At 40.3% G+C, this 19,747-nt stretch overlaps 1 protein-coding gene across 1 annotated transcript in view; it reads left to right on the forward strand.

The window, feature by feature from the left end:
- The first annotated feature begins 7,675 nt into the window (after positions 1-7,675).
- The window catches only part of SKAP2 (src kinase associated phosphoprotein 2), a 115,161-nt gene continuing 103,089 nt past the window's right edge, over positions 7,676-19,747 (forward strand). Inside the window, exons 1-2 of the mRNA XM_083824481.1 lie at positions 7,676-8,204; positions 18,507-18,612. Coding sequence (XP_083680607.1) covers positions 8,156-8,204; positions 18,507-18,612 — 155 coding nt within the window. The 5' untranslated portion in view covers positions 7,676-8,155. The remainder of the gene's footprint in view (positions 8,205-18,506; positions 18,613-19,747) is intronic.

A 19,747-nucleotide genomic window follows, 5' to 3' on the forward strand; every position in this document is an offset into this window, starting at 1 on the left:
CAATGTGGAATTGCATATTAAACATACCTAACCTGTCATTAAAAACCTCTAATTACAGCCATCAGATGAGTCCCTGTGCTGCTACTTGTCATGCTACATGTATATTTCATTTTAATGGGAGAAGATAGTATTTCTGATTATGTCGCTTAATGTACAATATATGAAAGTTATGGGCCTGAACCTGTTCCCATGGAGGTCAATGACTGTTTTGCCATTGTCTTCAATTAGAGCAGGATGTGGTTTTATGACACGAGAGTTTCATTTGCATTAATTAATTTACTTAGTAGGTAATGAAAAATTTGAAAAAACAGCCCTCTGGCTCATGAGTTTGGCACTGTGTTTAATACTTTCATTAGGAATAATTGCATTGATAAACTTTAAAGCAGAAATGGTTAAGATGGCTCAGTGTATCAGGCAAAATCAAGCTTACCAGCAGTTGATTGGGAAGCCCTGAGACTGCTTTCTGTGTCCTAGCCTCATTTGCTTTTATTCTTTGCTGACCAAGTCTGGGATATCAAATCTTTAATGCTTAGTAGTGTAGATGGAAGGACGATAGTTTCATACTTTATTGATTTATATGCTTTATACATCATGGAGGCACTTGCTTAGCAGAAACCATAGAACGGGCAGCTGGATTTTGTGTCTGCAGTCTCACTGGGAATGGCAAGGACAGATGGGTAATGAAGCTGAGGTGGTTCTTTCATATAGTTGGAGCCAGGGGCTACATTTCCATATAGAAGATCCATATAGATGTTTCTAAATGCAAACACAACTCTGCGGAAGTAGGCTTATATAGAGTGCTTTGATTCCTTAAATTAAAAGTAACATATCAGTCTCCTAAGTTTTTTATTTATGTATTTATTTATTTATTTTAGCTGTTAATGGCATCTGTTGTCTATAGCAGCATCGGGCTCATGCCTGAGAAAAAAACAAGAAGCTGCGAAAATGGTGATGGAGTCAAGCAAGCAGGAACGATCTATGCCAACTGGTGGGGATGTAGGTTAGTCCTAAAATGCACAGTCTGAGTCTGAAGAATTACAAGGAATCCATACATACCACCTTGCACAGAAAGGTTAGGAACCAAATGATCTTCCAGTGAGCTAGTGACAGCTGGCGGACTTCACTGTCACTTGCTGGAGGGGTGGAATGAGCCAACAGTGGATACGCCTTTGGGATTTCTGGGAGCTGGCTGGGTTCCAGATTCTGCCACATAATTCCTGTGTCATCTTGGCAAAATCACTTCTCCTGTGCGCTGCTTCTACAGCCTGGGGGCAATAACTCTTCCTTACCTTGTGCAGTTTTTGTTTTGGTTGGTTTTGTAAGGTGCTTAGTTACCAAGTGTCGGGAGCCATAAAGTACCCAGATCAATTGAAAACCCGTCAGTCAGAGCTTGAAAACACATCAGTCTCTGTATTCGGAGCTTTTTATTAAATTAAGAAGAAAAAAAAAAAAAGTGAGACAATATTGGCTTGGGGTCTGCTTGCCCCCGTTAGCATATTGTTATGATTGTCTTTGAATACTTTTAGCCAGGCATGCTGTAGTTTATGGACATTATTGTAGAAATACTTGCTGAGAAAAGCTATTTTATTAATTGAGTAGTCTCGCTGTAAACCATGTGATATCCCAGAAGACACTTTATAAATAAAGTCTATTTGCATCAGGACTTTTTCAAGGTTCTCTATTTTACAAAATAATAACTCACGGCTCTAACTAAATCCATCAACGTGAAGTTTATCAGCTGAACACTTTAATAAAACGGGAATAAATGCAATTTGTAGTGGAGACAACAAATGCTTCTTATTTGGCATGATATTTTGCATATCTAGGTATCACTTTAAAGAAGGTAATTGATGATGCTCCACTTTTACAGAAAAGGAATTTACATGGCAAGAAATGAGCCTATATATCTGCCTCAGTTTGATCAGTCCTTTTTACATGAGTCTGAGGAAGACTTTCACCTCTGCTTCCCAGAAGCAGTGCTGAATTCAGGCTGCAAGAATAGTGATTTTGGTTGAAATTTTACGATATTTTCCTGATTTGTTACTGCTTGTGGCAATCATGTAAGAGTAGCAAATAAAAATAAAAAGCTAGGAATGCAGCAAGAAAAAATGCTGAGTTAAGCACACTGAGATAAAATTTCATTTATGTTATTTAAAAAAGAAAGATGGAGAGCTAATGCCTGTGCATATGATAAGACAGCTCTTGTCGGCTAGACTACAATTTGTCAGATATTCTTTTTTTAGGCTGATGGAAGCACTCTTCGAAAGTGCACTTAACTTTTAAAAAATAAAAACAATCTAGCAGCACCTTTTAACTTTTTAAACTCAGCTTACTTCTTCACTAACATTTAGTGGAAGGCACTCGGCTCACAGAGTCGTTTTTAGTAGCATGTGTCTTTGAGAAATCCCACTTGTTTAGGAAATTCTTTATCTTTATTTCAGTTAAAAATTGTCAATTCAGAGGTTGCAAGCCAGTATTCTGTAGCTTACTATAGGAATTTTATTTAGATTTTACCCAGATTTTGATTCAGTTCTGTTTTAAACCAAAGTGACTATTTTATTTCTTTAGTGAAGGGAAATGCAGCACTACATAGGAAGGTTTTGCAATTCTGGAAACCCATTTTTTCCTGTAAATATATTGTTATTGCTACTTGTACAATTTACAGAAGGAACTTTAAAAGGGGGATTGCCCTGCTGTTCACAAAACATGTGATACTGGCAGGAAGGAACACTTATTCTGGCTGTGCCTCCAGGCTTCTGCCAATTTTTGTCCACTTTACCTCTGAACCTCGAAAGTAACAAGTTTTGCTTGGTTACCCAACGAAAAGTGTCCTGGTATTGATTTCTCCCTAAAATCTAATTGTTAGCTTCAAACAAAAAAGAGAGATACAGCCTTCAGATATTAACTTCTTAAAATCTTGGTGAAATGCAGCTGCTGGATGAAGGACAGAGAGCTAAGATGATGATGCCACAGAGGCTCAGCAGGTACCTATTCAGTTTGGGTTGCAGGCTGGTCAACCAGCAGAAGGGTGCTGACAGCCCAAACAGCACAGCAATTCCTCCAAACTGGTGATAGGAAACGTTGTCTCCTTGCTGATGGAATAAGAAGCATGGAAGGAGAAAAAGGCGGCAGTGGCTCACGTGATAGTTGGTGATTTAAGGCACAGGGGACTGAAGTGATGTTATTGCAACAGGAAAGTGATAAAGGATACGAATATATAAATTAATGGAAAAGTATTTTTCATTCATTTCATTACCTTTGGTATAACTTGTTTAAAACATGACTGCATGCATTATAACATAGACAATAAAAGGCTAAAATAACTAGAAAGAAAACAAAAAATTACATTAAAGTTTACCTAGATTTTCTTTCATCTACTTTTTGAAGAATGAGGAAGGAATTTTGCTTTTACTTTCGGAGAATGCAATAGGATGGTTAGGCATGTTTAGTCATCTTTGAGTTATTAAGACCTTTCATTGCTCCAAAATATTCGTTAGATATCCAGGTTAAAATGGGGGAAAATAAAAGTTTATGTAAGATCTATATTATTAACTCAAGTCAAACAGGGCTTCTCTCTCTACCTTCTTCCTACACCCATGCTCAGCCGCAGACAACCCATCAGTTCATCTCTATACATCCTGAAAAGGAGACATGGGCAGAGGAAGATTCTTCTTTCCTCTGATATTTCTTTTTAAGATGTCTGAGAACAAAGGGCTAGACACAAAAAGGAACAAATGGATTTAGTATGACCTGAAATCTTACAACTCTTTGTCAGCTGGTTGTCTCCATAACTCCATTGGAGCTATCTGAATGATGAACAGTGGAGGACTTTTTTTTTGTGGTACTTGGGGAGTTATCTTTGGCTCACTTTCATAGGCTTTAGCAAGACAAAATGTCCACTGAAATCTTATACCTGTGCCAAAACTAACTTTCAGGATGTTCCATTTGAATCTACCCAGCTGGAAAATCACCTCAAAACAGGATCTTAGTGAAATTCTGAAGCTTATATCTGACGAGAGCTTTCTTAATGAAACTTTCTTTTAAAAAGAGACTGAACTTGTCCTTGACAGGCTACAGAACATTTTTTTTTTTTATGTAGTAAAATATTGGATAGTGTGTAATACTATCCAAACTAATGGATACTCAGGTAAAAAGAAATGTTTACGCAAAAATGTTCCCTACAACAGGTAGTGTTTAGATAACATTATTTAAAGTTATATTTATTATCCTATAGTTTTGATTATATAAACACCAATCTTTCTTTGCAGAGATAATTGCTAGGCAAAGTTAGACACTGGTGAAATATATTAGAGTACAAATAAGTAAATTGTGTAGGGGAATCATTCTCAGTCTTTTCCATGTCAGTACCTCTCTGTGATGTTCTAGCTGGAAGAACATGGAAAGAGAAAGGAATGACTTGTGTTTCTCGACGTGTTTCTAAGCCTGTTGGAAACTGCTGTCCTCAGGCTGACATCTCAAAATATGTTAGGTTTACAGAAAGCAACATTTAGAGACAGACACTACTTCATAAACGGCAAATCACCTTCACCAGGAGAAGTTTATTGGTTTTGTAACACTGAACATATACAACAGTAACACCAAAGTCTTCAAATGATGTAGAAAAAAAGGTTGCTGTAGCAACTTTTCATCATGAAACTAACAAAAAAAACCAAGCACTTGGTGTTCAAAACTCCTACATTCTCTCTGAGTACATTTTCAGTTCTATTTGTGATAACCACTGCAACCCATAAACTGAAGAGTGTGTTCAGCTCTTGCTCAATGGACTGAATTCAATGGGCTGGATTCTAAGTGCAAGACCATTTTTCCACATCTTAACAAAGTACAGCCAATGCAAGCCAACTGTGCACACAACACTTGAAAGCTTAAAAGACTTTTTTTTCTGTGTAAGATGCCTTTAAGAAGACAGCAAAATAGGAAGCTTTCATGGAGATGGGTGCTGAGTCAAAGAGGATACATGGAATTTTATCCAGTTGTTAGCTTTTCTTTATGCTTCAAAGTTAATTTAGAAACTTATTCTCAAAACAAGTGCTGTGATGTCCTGGATGTATCTCTGACTGTGAGGAAATCATTTTAACTTGAGCAGCAGTAGCAAATCCTAACAAAACATTAATTATCTTTTGCCAGAGGGCAAAGGGTACAAAATATGTTTTTCTACTGTTAGAGACACCAGAGCTTTTCTTCAGTGCAGTGACCATGGCTAAAATGCATAAAGAGTTACTATGTTTAGAGCACTCTCCTTCAATGACACAATTTTCTGATTTTTTTTTTAAACCCAGAACTTTCTGAGTTTCTTTGTAAAGAAAGTGCTTCTGTAAAGAAAGTCTGTGCTCCTTCCGTTTAACAACTATATATGCATGCCAGAAATCGTTGCCAGCCACTGTTTAATGTAATTAAATAATTAAAAAATATAAATATTCTGATTATTGACTAGCTATATTGTTTCAAATCTGCCAAAAGAAGACAGACAGCCAACAGGGGATGAACAGATGAGAATACTGAGTAGCCTCAACAAGCCTACTGCCTGCCTGTGTGAAACAGTCCAGGGTGCATGCACTGTAATCTGATTAATTTTCTATTAAAGGACATGCAGAGAACAAGCAGCAGCTGTACATGGGTCCTGTCCGCTTTTTAACCTAGAATTTAAGTTTTAAAAGCATGGCTGCAGAGAAGTGGAACATTTCATGGAAAAATGCCCCATTTCCCAGTACACTGGAGATGTCAGATGTCTTCAGCGAGGCAGGGTGATGGTGATGTTGCTCCTGAATGGGAAACTTTCTTCTTTCTGCAGCTGTATTACTACGGGCTCCCTGCAGATGAGATGGAGGCTGCCCCTCATGAACTCCGTTTTCATAGCTCTCCCCACATGGAAGGACAATAAACTTGTGTGCATTCCCTGTGGTGCCGCTACCCACACATCAAGAATCCCTGATCTATGCGCCTGATCAGGCGATGCAGTATGTCTGGTTTTGATGAGGCACAAGCTGTGGAATCCTCAGAAAACAGGCTGAAATGGCTCTGAAGCCAGATATGCTTCAGTGAAGGAGTCTGTTTTGAATTATGCTTCCTATTAGCGGTAGATTTAAAAATTAGGGAACTAAGAGTAAATCTGGAACTCGACGAGGCTTAAAATAGGCCTGGGTCACAAATCTTGCTAGCTGTGTGATGGGCTGGTCTTCAGTGCAACAATGAGGTCTTTAAGAAAACAAGTAGAAAAAGCAGGATGACTAACGTGGGATGTGGGAAATAATAAAGGTAAGTTATTTCTTCTCATTTTATGTTCTGAAACCCAGGAAAAGCTCATATGAATGGTAAACATATGGAATATATTATCAGGAAAAGTGATCTCAAAACAAGACTACAACAGAGTTCAAGTGACACCCTTGACTCATTTCTGGAACAGAAATGGATGGAGCCATAAAGTCAACATAAGAAAGCAGGATTAAGGTTAACCCGAAAAAGGGCAAGTAAATTAGACTGGAAGCCATTTTCCTGTTCCTTATGGCAGCTTCCCAAGACTGCACATCTGAAATGTGTAATTTAACATAAGCCCTAAGAGCCCTCACTGCCAACTACAGAAAATTAATCAACCATATTCTTGGAATGCCTAAGTAGTTGGTATTTATACAAATACAAAAAGGCAAGATCTACATATACACATATACACGTTCATGTTTATTTTGAAATTAAGAGAACTAACATAAAAATGATTGTGCAACATTATACAGGTCAGTTAGTTAACTGCTTGAGTTTCAGTCAAGATGGCCATAAAATCAGGTAATAAAGCTGCAATGCTTTGAAAATCCAGATGTATTTGAAACGAGTTGCTCTATGGAATTAAGAGATATGAGAGGTCGGGAGAATGATACAATCTAACACCATGTCTACACTGCAGACTTCTGCTGGCATAGCTACATCAGCCAAGGTACGAAACTGTTTAATACCTGACGGATACAGCTGTACTGCCAGCTGTGCCACAAGTGTTAATGCAGTTATGCTGGTGCAAAGGTGAAATTTCATAAATAGTACTTTTCCCTGCTGTTTTTTCTACCCCAGTATGATACACAGATGTGCTAACATAACTGCAGCTCTAACACAAACAGTTCCTTTAGTAACAACAGAGATATAGCCAAAACCACCAAGGTCACGGAAGCACATGCTAGTAGTTTACTTTGACTATTTCTACACTAAACACATTACATCACTTGCGTGTTCCAAATACAGATGAGTAGCCATTTGCTGGCAAACACACCAAAGCTGGCCCCGTGAGGAAAGTAATCCTAAATCGGCCCAGCTGTGGCACTCAGCGACAACACCTCTCCCTACACACCTGAGCTGGTGGATACCAAGAGGCCAACCCCAGCCACTCGCCATCGCTCATTTCATTGCCTGCCCCATGTGTGCGTGTGATTCCCTCCTCCCAAGCGCTGTCTTTATTGCCCCAGCTCCTGCTGTTGTCCCCATTGCTGTCCCCAGGCCCCGAGACTCAAAATAGCGGCAGACTGTGAGGGAAGCAGGGCAGCCCGCGGGGCCCTGCCGGACACCAGGGACGGGATCATCTCCCTCATTCCCTCAGCAGCGCTGAGCGTTCCCACAGGCGGCCTGAGGCCCGCACCGTGCCCCGAGCGAGGGTTGAAAGGACGTTTGGGAGAAATGGGATAAATCTTTATCCCTCTTCGCAGCCGCCGAGCCCAGGCCCGACGGGGTGAGGGCACGGAACCTCCTGCCCTCAGCTTGGGAAATAGGGGGCAACCAACAGGCCAATCAGAGAGCGACTTCCGGACATCTCGTCCAATCATCAACCTCCTGCGGGCTTCAGGGCGGAGGCGGGCAGACGACTAACGCTGGGCGCCATGCTTGTTTCTGGCAAGGAGCGACGTGCCCGCACGGCGCCCTTACGCAACATGTCCGCCAGCACAGGCGGGGGCGTTGCTACGGGGAACACCCGGCAGCGGGTCGGTGGCCTCGGAGGGCGGGGCGAAACGAAGAGGGGGGCGTGGCCCCGCGGCGAGGCCCCGCCCCTCGGAGCCGGTGTGGGCGGGGCCTCCGCTTCCTGCCCGTCGGGGCCGGGCGGGTGCCCGCGCCCCAGGCCAGCGGCCCCGCCCCGCCCGCGGGGTGTCCGCGCCCCGCCCGCAGCATGCAGGGCGCCGCCGCCATCCCCGGGGACGTCCGCGGCCTCCTGGCAGGTACGGACGGACCGACCGACGGAGGGACGGACCGACGGACGGAAGGAGGGAGGAGGGAGGAGGGCTGGCTTCCCGGGGGGCGGGCCGGCGGGCTGTGCCGGGAGCGGCACCGGCACCGGGAGCGGGGCGGCCCCCGGGGGGTGCCGCTGCACCCTCCTCGCACCGGGGATCGGCCCCGACGGCGCTGGGCGGCACCGGGAAGGGGAAGGGGAGGCACGGAGCTCCCTGCCCTGCTGTGCTGCGGAGCACCCCGCTCACTTCCAGCTCTGTTTTTTAATTTTTTTTGGGGGGGAAAAAAATATCCCTAAAAGTCTTGAAACTGCCCCGAAACGGTTCCGGTTTGAGCGGGAGAGGCTCCTTCCTTGTGACAACTTCTGTTTCTGCCGCAGGAACTTGCACAGTTGAGGCTAAGCCGCGCATGTTGGCCGTGCCTTCAAGATCTTATTAATAAGGCTGAGCACCTGCTGGGTCCAGGGGCTCCTCGCCTTTGGAAACCGGTCATTTTTAAACACTTGGGTGGTCAGAATTAGTGCTTGAAATGCTTTGCTCTCACCTCTCAATCCCACCTTGAAAGCACTTCTGCCAACTCTCCCTAAGAGTTTCGGTAGCCGCTGTTCCCAAGCACGTTACTTGGAGATCGTGCCACCTGTAGTAACGTCCGCAGGGAAGGCCAACAGCAGAAAACGAAGCTTTTGGTGATTTCTCGTCATGGGACAGATTCTTAATAACAGAAAAGCCCTAGAGAGCTCTTCCAGCCCTCTGTGGTTTCCGTGGTGTTGCAGTGTCCTGGAGCTTGTGCTCGCATGAAGTTTTTGTCTGGTTCAGAGCTACTTTTGCTGGGTGAAGTCGCTCCGAGAAACTCTTCTGGGGGAGGCTGATATGATGCAGACGGGATAATTTCAAACTTTTTCTTTTTTGTCATGGTGCCTCATCTATAAAACTTGGCCTTCTCCTTGTCTTTTTCCAGTCTGCCATGGAAAAAGTGTTACAAAAGTTTAGGTTTTGAAGCGAAACTGAGAAAATTGCTCTAAGCAGCCTGCTCTAAGGAACCTGCTTTGGCAGGGGGGTTGGACCCGATGATCTCTTGAGGTCCCTTCCAACCTCTTCAATTCTGTCATTCTGTGAAAACACCTATTTTCTCCCAAGAGGGATGTGTGTGTGTTCTGTCAGAGTCACTCGCTGTGATCAGCGGCCTAAGTTATGCCTAGGTATCTGGTGTTTGTACTCTAAGTACAGCTTTAGCTTTTCTGGAAAAAAATGAGATGTGTTCATTAATGCCATCTATAATCGCGAATGGAATGATTTACCAATGATCTTTAAATCTTTTGTCATTATTATGGTAGCATAAATGCTACACAATAAGTTTCTATAAGCATAACGCTATTTTCAATTTAATTTACATTCACATGCAATTTTGGCTTGGGACTTGATGCAAAATGAGCTTAACACTTGTTAATTTTATGACGGTGAAATTATAGAGCAAACAGAAACCTAGCAGAGTGGAGATGGGGAAGTGAGGAACAAATAATAGTTTGTAACTTCTAAGCCCTACTTGCAGAATTATAGAAGGGAAACAAATGTATGGATAATTACGGTTATGCAATGTAAAAATTCAATAACCTGATTCTGTTTGTCAAAAACAAAGACTGACTTTTTACAGTTAGTGTGTTAACACCCTCCATTAATTGTTACAAGTAAAGTTTTGTGAAATTAGAGTAGTTCAAATGGTATGAGCAGTTCATTTGTGGCCACATTTAGGTTCTGGTAATCTTTATTTATGCAGTGCCCTGCTGCTTTTTGCCCGAACTGTTCACGTACTGAAGATGTATGATAATGGAGGAAGGAAGGGAGCTCTGTCATATCTTTGCTATTCATTAAGCATCCCTTATACAATACAAAGACTGCAGTGAATAGATAGTTACTCATTTCTGCATGCTCTTCTTCAAGGGTGCTTCTTAATGTATTATTTTAATGGCTCACAGGTATTGATTCAACACCTCTTTGAGATGAGAGAATATTGTTTTCCCGTCGGTAAAATTAGTGTAATAAACAAGATGTGATCTGGGGTCACAAAAATAATCAATGGTGGAACAGAAGTAGAATTCAGATTCACCTGCCTCCGTGCTGTGCTGGTTTCTCCAGAAAATAATGTCAGTTGGATGTCTCTATTCAGCGGCCATTATGAGTGCCTGGCACTTTTTCATATCAAGTTCTGTCGAGAACATGCAGTTGATGTCTAGTGTCAGGCACCTTTTTTTTAGCCCGATGTTCGTAGAGCAGAGAGGCAGTGACAGATAGAAAATCTCATAAATATTGTGCTTTTTCCCCATCTTAGGGCTTTTTGCCTGCTTTTCCCAACTTCAGCGACAAATGGAGTAGCGATCATATGGATTTCCTTATCCCTGCTTGGCCTTGATTGATTGTTGGAGAACTGTCCGCCCCCTATGCTGAACAAGTAGGGGTCCTACTGGAAAACATGCTAAGTGCTCCTGTAGTTAAACATGGTGATAATGGGAATAAACACGCCAGGGGATGAATTAAAGTTGCACAGGAAACTTTCTGACTCGTGAGTGCTTTACTTTGAACCCAAACAATATTATATCTTCAACACAAAAACAAATTCTGTCACACATGCTGGCAGGGTCACTGTAGCTGCATGTCAGTGGCGCTGAAATGTTCCAGGCAGAAGCACAGCTTGAGCTCAGGGCTAACCACATTAGTTGGAAGCAGGAGGAAGCTGTTTCTGTAAAGCTTAAGGGGAAAGGTCAGTGAGGCAATGGGCTTATTGCAGAGGATTGTTGGGATTTCACAATCCCATCTTCTCATCTCTGGCTTGCTTAAGTGGTGGGAGGGAAACACTGGAAGCAGAAACAGGGTCCTCTGGTCACAAGTTGAACTTCTGGTGAGGGGAGAAAGTCGTCTTGTTGCTCTCGTATCTCTCTCTCTTTACACCTGGGAGGTGTGCGGTAGTGTATCAAACTTCTTCATACCCCACCTGCGTCTCTGCACCTTCCAGATGATGCTTGAGGTTTTGGGATTTAGTGAAGGAAGCCCAGTTTTTTCTTCTTTTGAAAAGGTATCCTGTGTGTGTGTGTTCAGGATCTCTTTGTGGATGCTTGGCAGAGTGGGATGTTACTTGTTATATTTTTTTTCTTGCTGTCGAATTATGAATGGTTATGTTGGAGGCCCCTGCTCTTTTTTTTTTTTTTTTCCTTACTTCTTGATGCACATTCTAAGTTTTGGCCTGTTCACAGCTGAGAAGGGCTTCAGAGGCTGCTTTTTCCCCAGAGGCATATTATTTCTTCTGTAACATAAATCAGACTGGTTGCTTCAGTCATTTAGATAGAAGAAAAAAACTAATTTTTTCATTTGTGGAGATTTAGTTGGAGGAGTTGAGAATGCTTTATTTTGTAAGTTTTTGGTGGTGTCGTGCTATTTAGATATATGTAGCATTTTTATCTTTTCCACTTATCTTCATGACATCCATGATTATAGTAAGGGTCTTACTGATTTTTTTTTCAGTTCTCCTTTTGCACTTTTCAGCGTTTCTAGTTTGAATTTCTGTATTCATATATTAAAAGTTATAAAGATTTTTTTTTTTCATCAGGAAAATGGAATGAAACCCTTTTTCTAGTTCGTATAGAGATGGGAAAGTTCTATATCCATTTTTCCTTGTTCTACAAAAAAAAAAAGAAAAAAAATCTGTTCTTGCCTTCGAGACTGTCTCCACTGAAACATTATTCAGTTTGTTTAAATGCTTGGTTGTATTATCCAAATTGCCTTATTTCATGATTCTGTGATTCTAAACTTTTCTCCAAATTAATATTTGTTTTGCCCACTTGTTTCATTGCACCCTGGAAACAGCATGCAGAAGGGTGCAAGGTGAGAAAACCATGAGATGGTAGATCCAGTGCATGAGTCAAGAAAGCTTACTTATGCTTACCTCTTATTTCTGAGCGCTACAGTGGTTATATTTACCCCTGATGCCCAGAAAACTAGCTGTCCTTATTGACCTCCTTGTCTGCTGTTGCTGGGCTTGCTCCTTATGTTCCTATCATAACAAATAATACCTAGGTACAGCATAGCTCTTCTTCACTGGCTGGCTTGATTTTTAAAATGATGCTCTCATTTAGAACTTTACCTGTCTATGTTTTAAAGTATCATTTTCCCATTTCCATGGCTTTAATGAGTGCTGGTTCTTGCTGAAGAATCCATCTTTAGACGATAAACCAGGGCGATTATAGACGTTTTCGAACTAGACAAGTATTTACAGCTTTGGTAATATATATGCATTTCAATAGTAATAGAATAAGAATAGAAACAGTGAGGTGAAAAAATGCATGGAGGCATTCCTGGTAAGAAATAACCTCCAGTGATTTGAAACATAGTTCAATTGTCTCTGCCATAAATTTGAGAATAAGTGTCATATATGGGTGATAAAAATGGCATAGGCTATTTTTTATATACTCATTATTCACTTAGTTTGTCTTTTTCAATTAACGTGGAGTCTATCTTCCCCATCTGACTGGGTTTACATTTCTTTCATAATCATATGTCAACAAACCACAATAGATGCAGCATAATGTAGCATACAGTGTAAATCTTTAGGTTAATCCTTAACATTTTTTATTATAGTTCATTTGGAATCACTTTGTAACTTGATCATGATTTGTACTAGTATGGTTTTTTCATGATAAGCTTAATGTGTTACAGCTTGATCTTTTCTCACCTCTTTAATGTAAAGAAAGGATGCTCAGCTACCCAGTCAATGGGATTAGAATATAGTCCTTGATCATGATCTCATTTTTCTTTCACTTCTTAAAAGAGATGCCTTATCTGTTTACTTCTTCAGAGGAGTCTCAGTGGTTTTAGGGTACTTCTGCTTTCTAAATCATTAACAGAAATTGTTGAGCGTTAATGTTTTTCAGTATTTTCACTTTGTATGTGGCAACAAGGCAAGATACCCTTGCTTTTGGAGATCTAAGGTGCAACGGTTTGTAAAGGCAGTCCTTTCCAGAACTTTGTGCTAAAGGCGTGTTCACCTACTTATTAGACTGGATCAATGTGATTATTTTTAAATATCTTAGTGTCAGTCACTTTTATTTTATATCTGTTTCTGTGTAGGTGTTTATGTAGGTATAGGTATGTATTTGTGTGTGTGTATATATGTTTAAAGACAGTTTAGGAAACTCTGGAGAGAGACTTTTGAATATAGTTGGGGAAGAAGGGGGGAGGGAGCAGAAGCAAAATCCTCAAATATTTCTTGATTTAAAAGGTGCCAGATTTATGTGCAGAGGGACAGGCAGTCACAGGTATTGCATGATAATTTGTCTTCGGGCCTGTTCCGTATTGACGAGTTGTACAAAAAGTTTGAAACCCAATGAATTAATTGCTTTCTAATGCTAGCCTACGTAAAGCCGAAAGATAAGTGGCAGTCTGTTTGATGTTGGTCACCTTTGAAAAGTGTCTGTGCACAAATGTGCCTAGCTTGCAGCTACCTTCAGAAATGTGCTGGCCGGCCTTCCAAAATTCCCTGGCTTGCAGCCAGCTCCTGGCTCTCGCAATCCGTAGCGTGGAGGAGAGAGATGGGAAAGGGCTGGTGGTGGATTGTTGGGCTGACCTGCCGTTCCCTCCTGCTGTGACCGGCAGCACATCCACCAGGTGACGTGGTGCAAGTGTCCCTTGTCATATGATGGCCGTGTGTCCAGGCCCGAAATGGGAGTCGGTCGGCATTCTCATCAGGTCGCGTAAAGGGAGCTGGCTGCCTTCGCTGCCCCATGAGTGGAAACGCACCTATCTCATCATTCTGTCATTTGAATGGCATGAGCTCATCAGGTGGCGAAGAAGTGACTAACGTTTTTGTTATCTGCAGAAGGAGGGGAGAAAGGAAGGCCCAGGCCGTAGTGTTTGTCTCTGCGAGAGCCTGTTGCACCCACCTCGACATGCAAACTGGGTAGTTCTGTCCTATGTATGCTTGTCTATAAGTGCAACTGGTAATCGTTGGATTAAGCACTGTAAACAACAAGGCACTGTGAATTATGATTAGTGCTCTTAAATGCAGCACTTGCTTTATGCTAAAAACCTACAATATTCTTGAAAGCATCCGTGTGTGTAGTTTCTGTCTCTATTAAAGAAAATAGCCCCTAAGACCTGAAACGGTGAAAAACTTGGTGGTGTCTGCTTATAATTATTGAAGAAAGGAGAAGCACGAAATGTTTCAACAACGAAAATCAAAAACAATCTTAACTTTTTTCCTCCTGAAAGGAATGCAGATGGAAACAAAATTAAACTGGCCGTTCAGCTTTTCCCAGTTGTCTGAAATGGCAATTAGGCCTTGAGCTACACGAGGCGGCTGAATCGGACAAAGCTCTACTGTAGTGTGACTTCTCAGCTCTATCAGCTTGCAACCTGTATTGACAGAGCAATTTGTGAGGGGATCTTATCAATTGGATCTTTCAGCCCCGTGTCTGTTGTTCGTTTCTGTAGGCAAATAATTTCTCGGGGGTATGGTTCAGATGAAGGTGAAATCATGAGATTTAAGAAACACAGAATAAGTACTGCAGTCAAGCAATCAGGCAGTTTAGCATGCAAGCTTAAGAAAAGTTGAGTAAGTTTTCAAGGTTTATTTCTCTTTGGAATTCTGGTATTTTCAGTGGAAATAGTCAACTGAGTAGCTGAGTCTCTGTGGTGGTAGACCTCCCTCTGCAGTGCGTGATTCTAAATAGCTGCTCACTTTGTTAGAAACAAGGGATGGAAATATGGAAATGCATCATTTGTTTCATGTGTTGTTGGAAACTGGTGAGTAAAAGTTCGTTTAAATCAGGAACCAGCTCAAAGAGGTTTTCTTCTTGCTGTTTATCTTTTCATTTTTTTAAATTCATGAATGGGCCAAGTGCTACTGAAGCATAAAGGAAATGGATTTACACTCAGATGCTTGTGACTAGTACCTGACACTACTAATGCATCTTGGCATTAAACTGTCAGAGAAGAGATCAAGTATTGGATCATCCTGGAGAAGGAAGAGCAAATTAGTGACTAGAATAGTGGTGAGAAATAGGTAAATTTTGTATTTTTTGTATGAAGTTCTGCCTGAAATTGACTGTATGAGACTTGCGTCTCTCGTACCAAAGGCCAGAGTCTCATTCTAAGGTAAGTTTGAGGAATGTCATAGAAATTGAGTCATCGTTCCCTTATGTTAAGCCAGCGATGAAGCTTTTGCTAATTGTTCCTTTCATACTCTTCCATGGTGTAGAAGTACAGGTAGTCAAGTAATGATCATAACTTAGATTTTCTTGCTTCTTGTCCAGAGGAACTTAGGATAAGTGACTCATCTCATGTGTATCTGGCACGTCATGAATGGATTTACAGCGCTAGATCAGAAGATGGTTTGAGGAAGACATATATCATCTGTGTAATTGTCAGTAGTTAAGAAAATGTATGATATAGTAATGTGGTATTTGCAAGTATATTACTTCTTTGGCATCCTGTTAAAGATCATGCATACATCAGGTCTGTCTTCATATTTTGGGACTGTGATGAAGCAAGCCATACTCTTTCTCTGAATACACGTAAGCGACAGTATTCCATGATGAATATAGAGTATTCTGTTTGTGGCTACCTGAGCTCATAGAACTTGTTTTAGTCTCACAGGAGGGGGAAGACATCCCAGGGATGTCTTCTTGGTAAGTGCTGCTGTGTAGAAACAACAAACTTGTCAGGAGCTTGTGTGTGCTTACTGTCTTTCTGTCTCTCCCCCACCTCACTTTTCATCTCCCTCTCCTCCACCTCATTATCTGCTTTTACTGAGAATAGATGGAGCATCTACTTCTGCCCTGTACCTCCATGGTTAAAAATGCTGTATTATTTCTGCTTTTGAAGTCCTAGCTTTTCAAGAAAAGAACAGGTTCTGTCAGTAATGTAGTTAGTCAGATTTTTCATATCTACAGTGCGTTCTAAGCCAGAAATGATAATAAACTTGGTTTCTCTTCCCCACCCTGCTCTTAATTGTGTTATCTCAACATCAGTGATTAAAGGAAGCTTTGACAGTCAGTCAAAACCTGAGATGACATAATTCTCAGCTGGGTTTTGAGCTTTTCCAAGAAGTAATGAAGCCCACTGAGTTTACATGAAAACTTCTGATGCAAAGTTTGGTGATTTAATGTTTGAAGATTATTGTGTAATTATTGCTCTTTATTTATAAACCTACCTGATTACTCAAAGCTTTCACATTGTTGCTGTAATAGAACGTAGAAGTGGCTATCCAGTTCTTGAAATAAATATGTAAAAGTGTGAAGAAACCAATATTTAATCAGCATGTCCCTTTGAGACTGAAAGGTTGGTCTTTACTGGAAAATCCTGTTTGGTATCATTGAGGAAAAACTTTTGGCAGTTCTGGTTTTTGCCCGCAGAAAGTAGCAAGTCTTTTGACCCAAGGGAGGCTTTGTGTACAGTCAGTGTTTTGGGACTGTGTGGGCCTTTCCTTGCTCAGAAATTACAATCGTTGGGATTTATGAAGATGTATAGGTTTTCTGTGTGTTAGGACAAGAGGTTTCCATGTATGCTGGGCTTACAGCATCGAGGCCGTTGGGGTGCGAGTCTGGAGGATTCATTAATAGACATGTTAAGTGCCTTTCCTTCTGTCCTTTTACAGAAGGAATCACATAGAACTGTTTTTTTTTTTCTTTTTTTTTTTCCCCCTGCCTTGGGGACTGCTCTGAGAAATGTGATGGAGAAGGTCCTCCTTCCCTCTTATGGGAAGGGGGAATAATATCATTATTCAGAACTCTAAAAATGCTTTAAAAATGCAGATTTTACCATATTTTGTGAAGACAGCAAGCCCATGTAAATAATCTGGTAAATTATTTGAATTACTTGAAAGAATTACATCTTTGTAATGGTATGCTGGCGTTCTCAAAGAGTAACTTTTGACTTGCTTTCTTGCAACTGACAAGATGAAGAGTGACATGTTTCTGTGGAATTTCTGGTTTGTAGAGAAAAAAGCAGGCAATTAAAGCTTTCAGTTAGGGAACCTGAAGTAATATTCACTCAACATTGTTTTAAAGGGTAATTTTTGCATGTGAATATTTGAGTACTTAATTGGCTGGTTTTGTATTTTCATTATGAAAGTGAAATTTCATTCCATTGATGGGATGAAAATAGGATATGAAAATGATGAAAATATCTTTTCATCATTTCAAAAAAGATGAAAGTATCTTTTCATCTGATTTGAAAAGACACAGAATAAATCAGTACTATTGATATCTACATGTATGTACACAGGTTGTGCCAAAGTGTGGGTGGGGGGTACCTGCTGGGGGTGGTCGTGACTCAGGTACACTTTCCCTTCTTGAATGAATGGGTGTTATCCCATACAGCTGAGAAAATTAAGTTAACAAGCAAGGTTTTTTTTTTTCTGTAGTTCTGCTTTTCAATTCTTAGGATAGTTGATTGGTAATCACAAGAAGTTTTTATAGTGAATTTAGGCAATTATTTTTGTTAACCAAGAAAATATACTACTGGAGGACTTGCTCTCACCAAAATTAAGTCAATGCACTGTTTTTGTACTATGCAATGGATATGTACTGTATTACAAAGAACCACAGTAACTTTTATGGAATGCTTTGATTCTACATGACTATATAAATATATCTTCTGTATAAGAATAAAAAAATATAATGCAGGTTAGAATTTTAGTTTGTGATTTTACAAGTGCATATATGCTTAACTTCAAGTACATGTTTGGTCTTGACTAATTCAGTGTGGTTATTTTCATGGCTACTTAATTGTTTGCAGGATTAAGGCTTTGGGAATGAACTTTTAGTCACATAGGGAGTTCAGAGGCAAAGCGAGAACGTTTGAAAATCCTGGAACCAGTAAGTGACCTGTATTTGCAGCCAGGTAGGCATTACTGCTGAAATTGTGAATTACTCAATTGCTTTCGTACCTTGATCTTCTGAAATAAAATGGCAGTTATACCTGCGTAAAGGCTATTTCCAGGTTTTAGCTTTATCCCTTACTTTAGATGATGGAAAGTAATTGTTACAGTACTGCAATTTATTAGGACTTACTTGGCGTAATTAGGTGAGCAAGAATCAAATGTCACCGTAGGATTTGCTGTGCTAAGCATAAGTAGATCAGAGCACAAATGTATCCCATTTAGAATCTGAAATGTCTGCTAGCTATGCTGTGTGTAGGCCTGAAAATAATTTTCTTAGTTTCTTCATAGTAGTATCTGGACTAACTCATTATAGCAGAGTATGTCTTATTTGAGGTGTACATTTTTTTCTTTATTTTCTTATTTAGATGTCGACACGTTTATTTCTCAAACCCTAAAAGGAGAAAATCTGTCCAAGAAAGCAAAAGAAAAAAAGGATGTTCTTCTTAAGAAGATAAAAGAGGTTAAGGCAAGGTAAGTGAGCTTTATGGCTTTAGTTTGTTAATATGTTGTAATGTAACTTGCTGATAACTTAGTTGTGTTTTTTTTTTTTTTTAAGTCTTTTAATAAGCATTAGCAACATTAATAATCTGTTTAGATCTTGATTTCGTCAGGTAATCTGTATGGGTTTACCTTTGTATCTTTCATGAAGCTGCTAGGATTCAGTAAGAAAGCGGAATGTAAAGATTTGTCGCATTTGAATTGCTGTAATATTCTGAACCCTGACTATAAAACTTGTTGCATAGAGCTTACTTTCACCTCTGCTTTGGTAAGACTTATTAAAATACAAGAAAGAAAATGCATTAAAAATATGAATAAGCTTCTTATTGCCATCCTCAGCTGGTGTAAAACAGTAATTCAATGCTGAGTTTGCTTTACTGTACAGTCTGCCCTTTAGCTCTTTGTAGTAGAAAATTGAAACATAACTGGAAACTGTAGTTTGTTTCCGCAATGTTACAATAGTGAAATGCTGGGGCAGGCCAAGCAGATGTGTGTAGTTATTTAAAAATCAACCGAACAAACAACAAAAAATCAGCTATGATTTGAGACTCAGTTCTATTGTTATTTACTGTTAATAAAAACTCTTTGTTTAAAGATATTTGGCTGTAGTTTTATATGTGCTACAAAATATTCTTCGCAAAAATTATTTTCTTGTAACTCTAGACAGCTAAGACATAATCTAGTACTTGCCATTCCTTTCCCATTGTCATTTCTTAAGTATCCTTCTACTGATTGCTCCTGTTGGATACCTCCTAAGCTTTGCTTTGATGGTGTGCTCCTGCATCTGTGGCAACTTGTTTACAGTTTCAAAGACAGCACGATCATCTGGCAAGGGCATCATTCTTAGTATCGTAAACTGGGGGAGGACTTGAGATGTGTCCAAAAATCTTGTAATTGAAAACTTTTGTGCATTTCATTCAGGCTGTAAATGCTTAACCGTCTGCATTTCTCAATCTCTTATCCCCAGACCTTTCCTTTCTCTCCTTCTCATTACTTGTAGGCATCTCCTTACTGACTAGCCTGTTACGTGCACTACTGGTTATTGTCCATAAAGATGATTTTGGCAGCTGCATTTTGTTTGCCAGTCATTTCTGGTGAAATCTTCTTT

This window comes from Anser anser (assembly GCF_964211835.1).
Source record: "Anser anser genome assembly, chromosome: 2".
In the NCBI taxonomy this organism is placed as follows: domain Eukaryota; kingdom Metazoa; phylum Chordata; class Aves; order Anseriformes; family Anatidae; genus Anser; species Anser anser.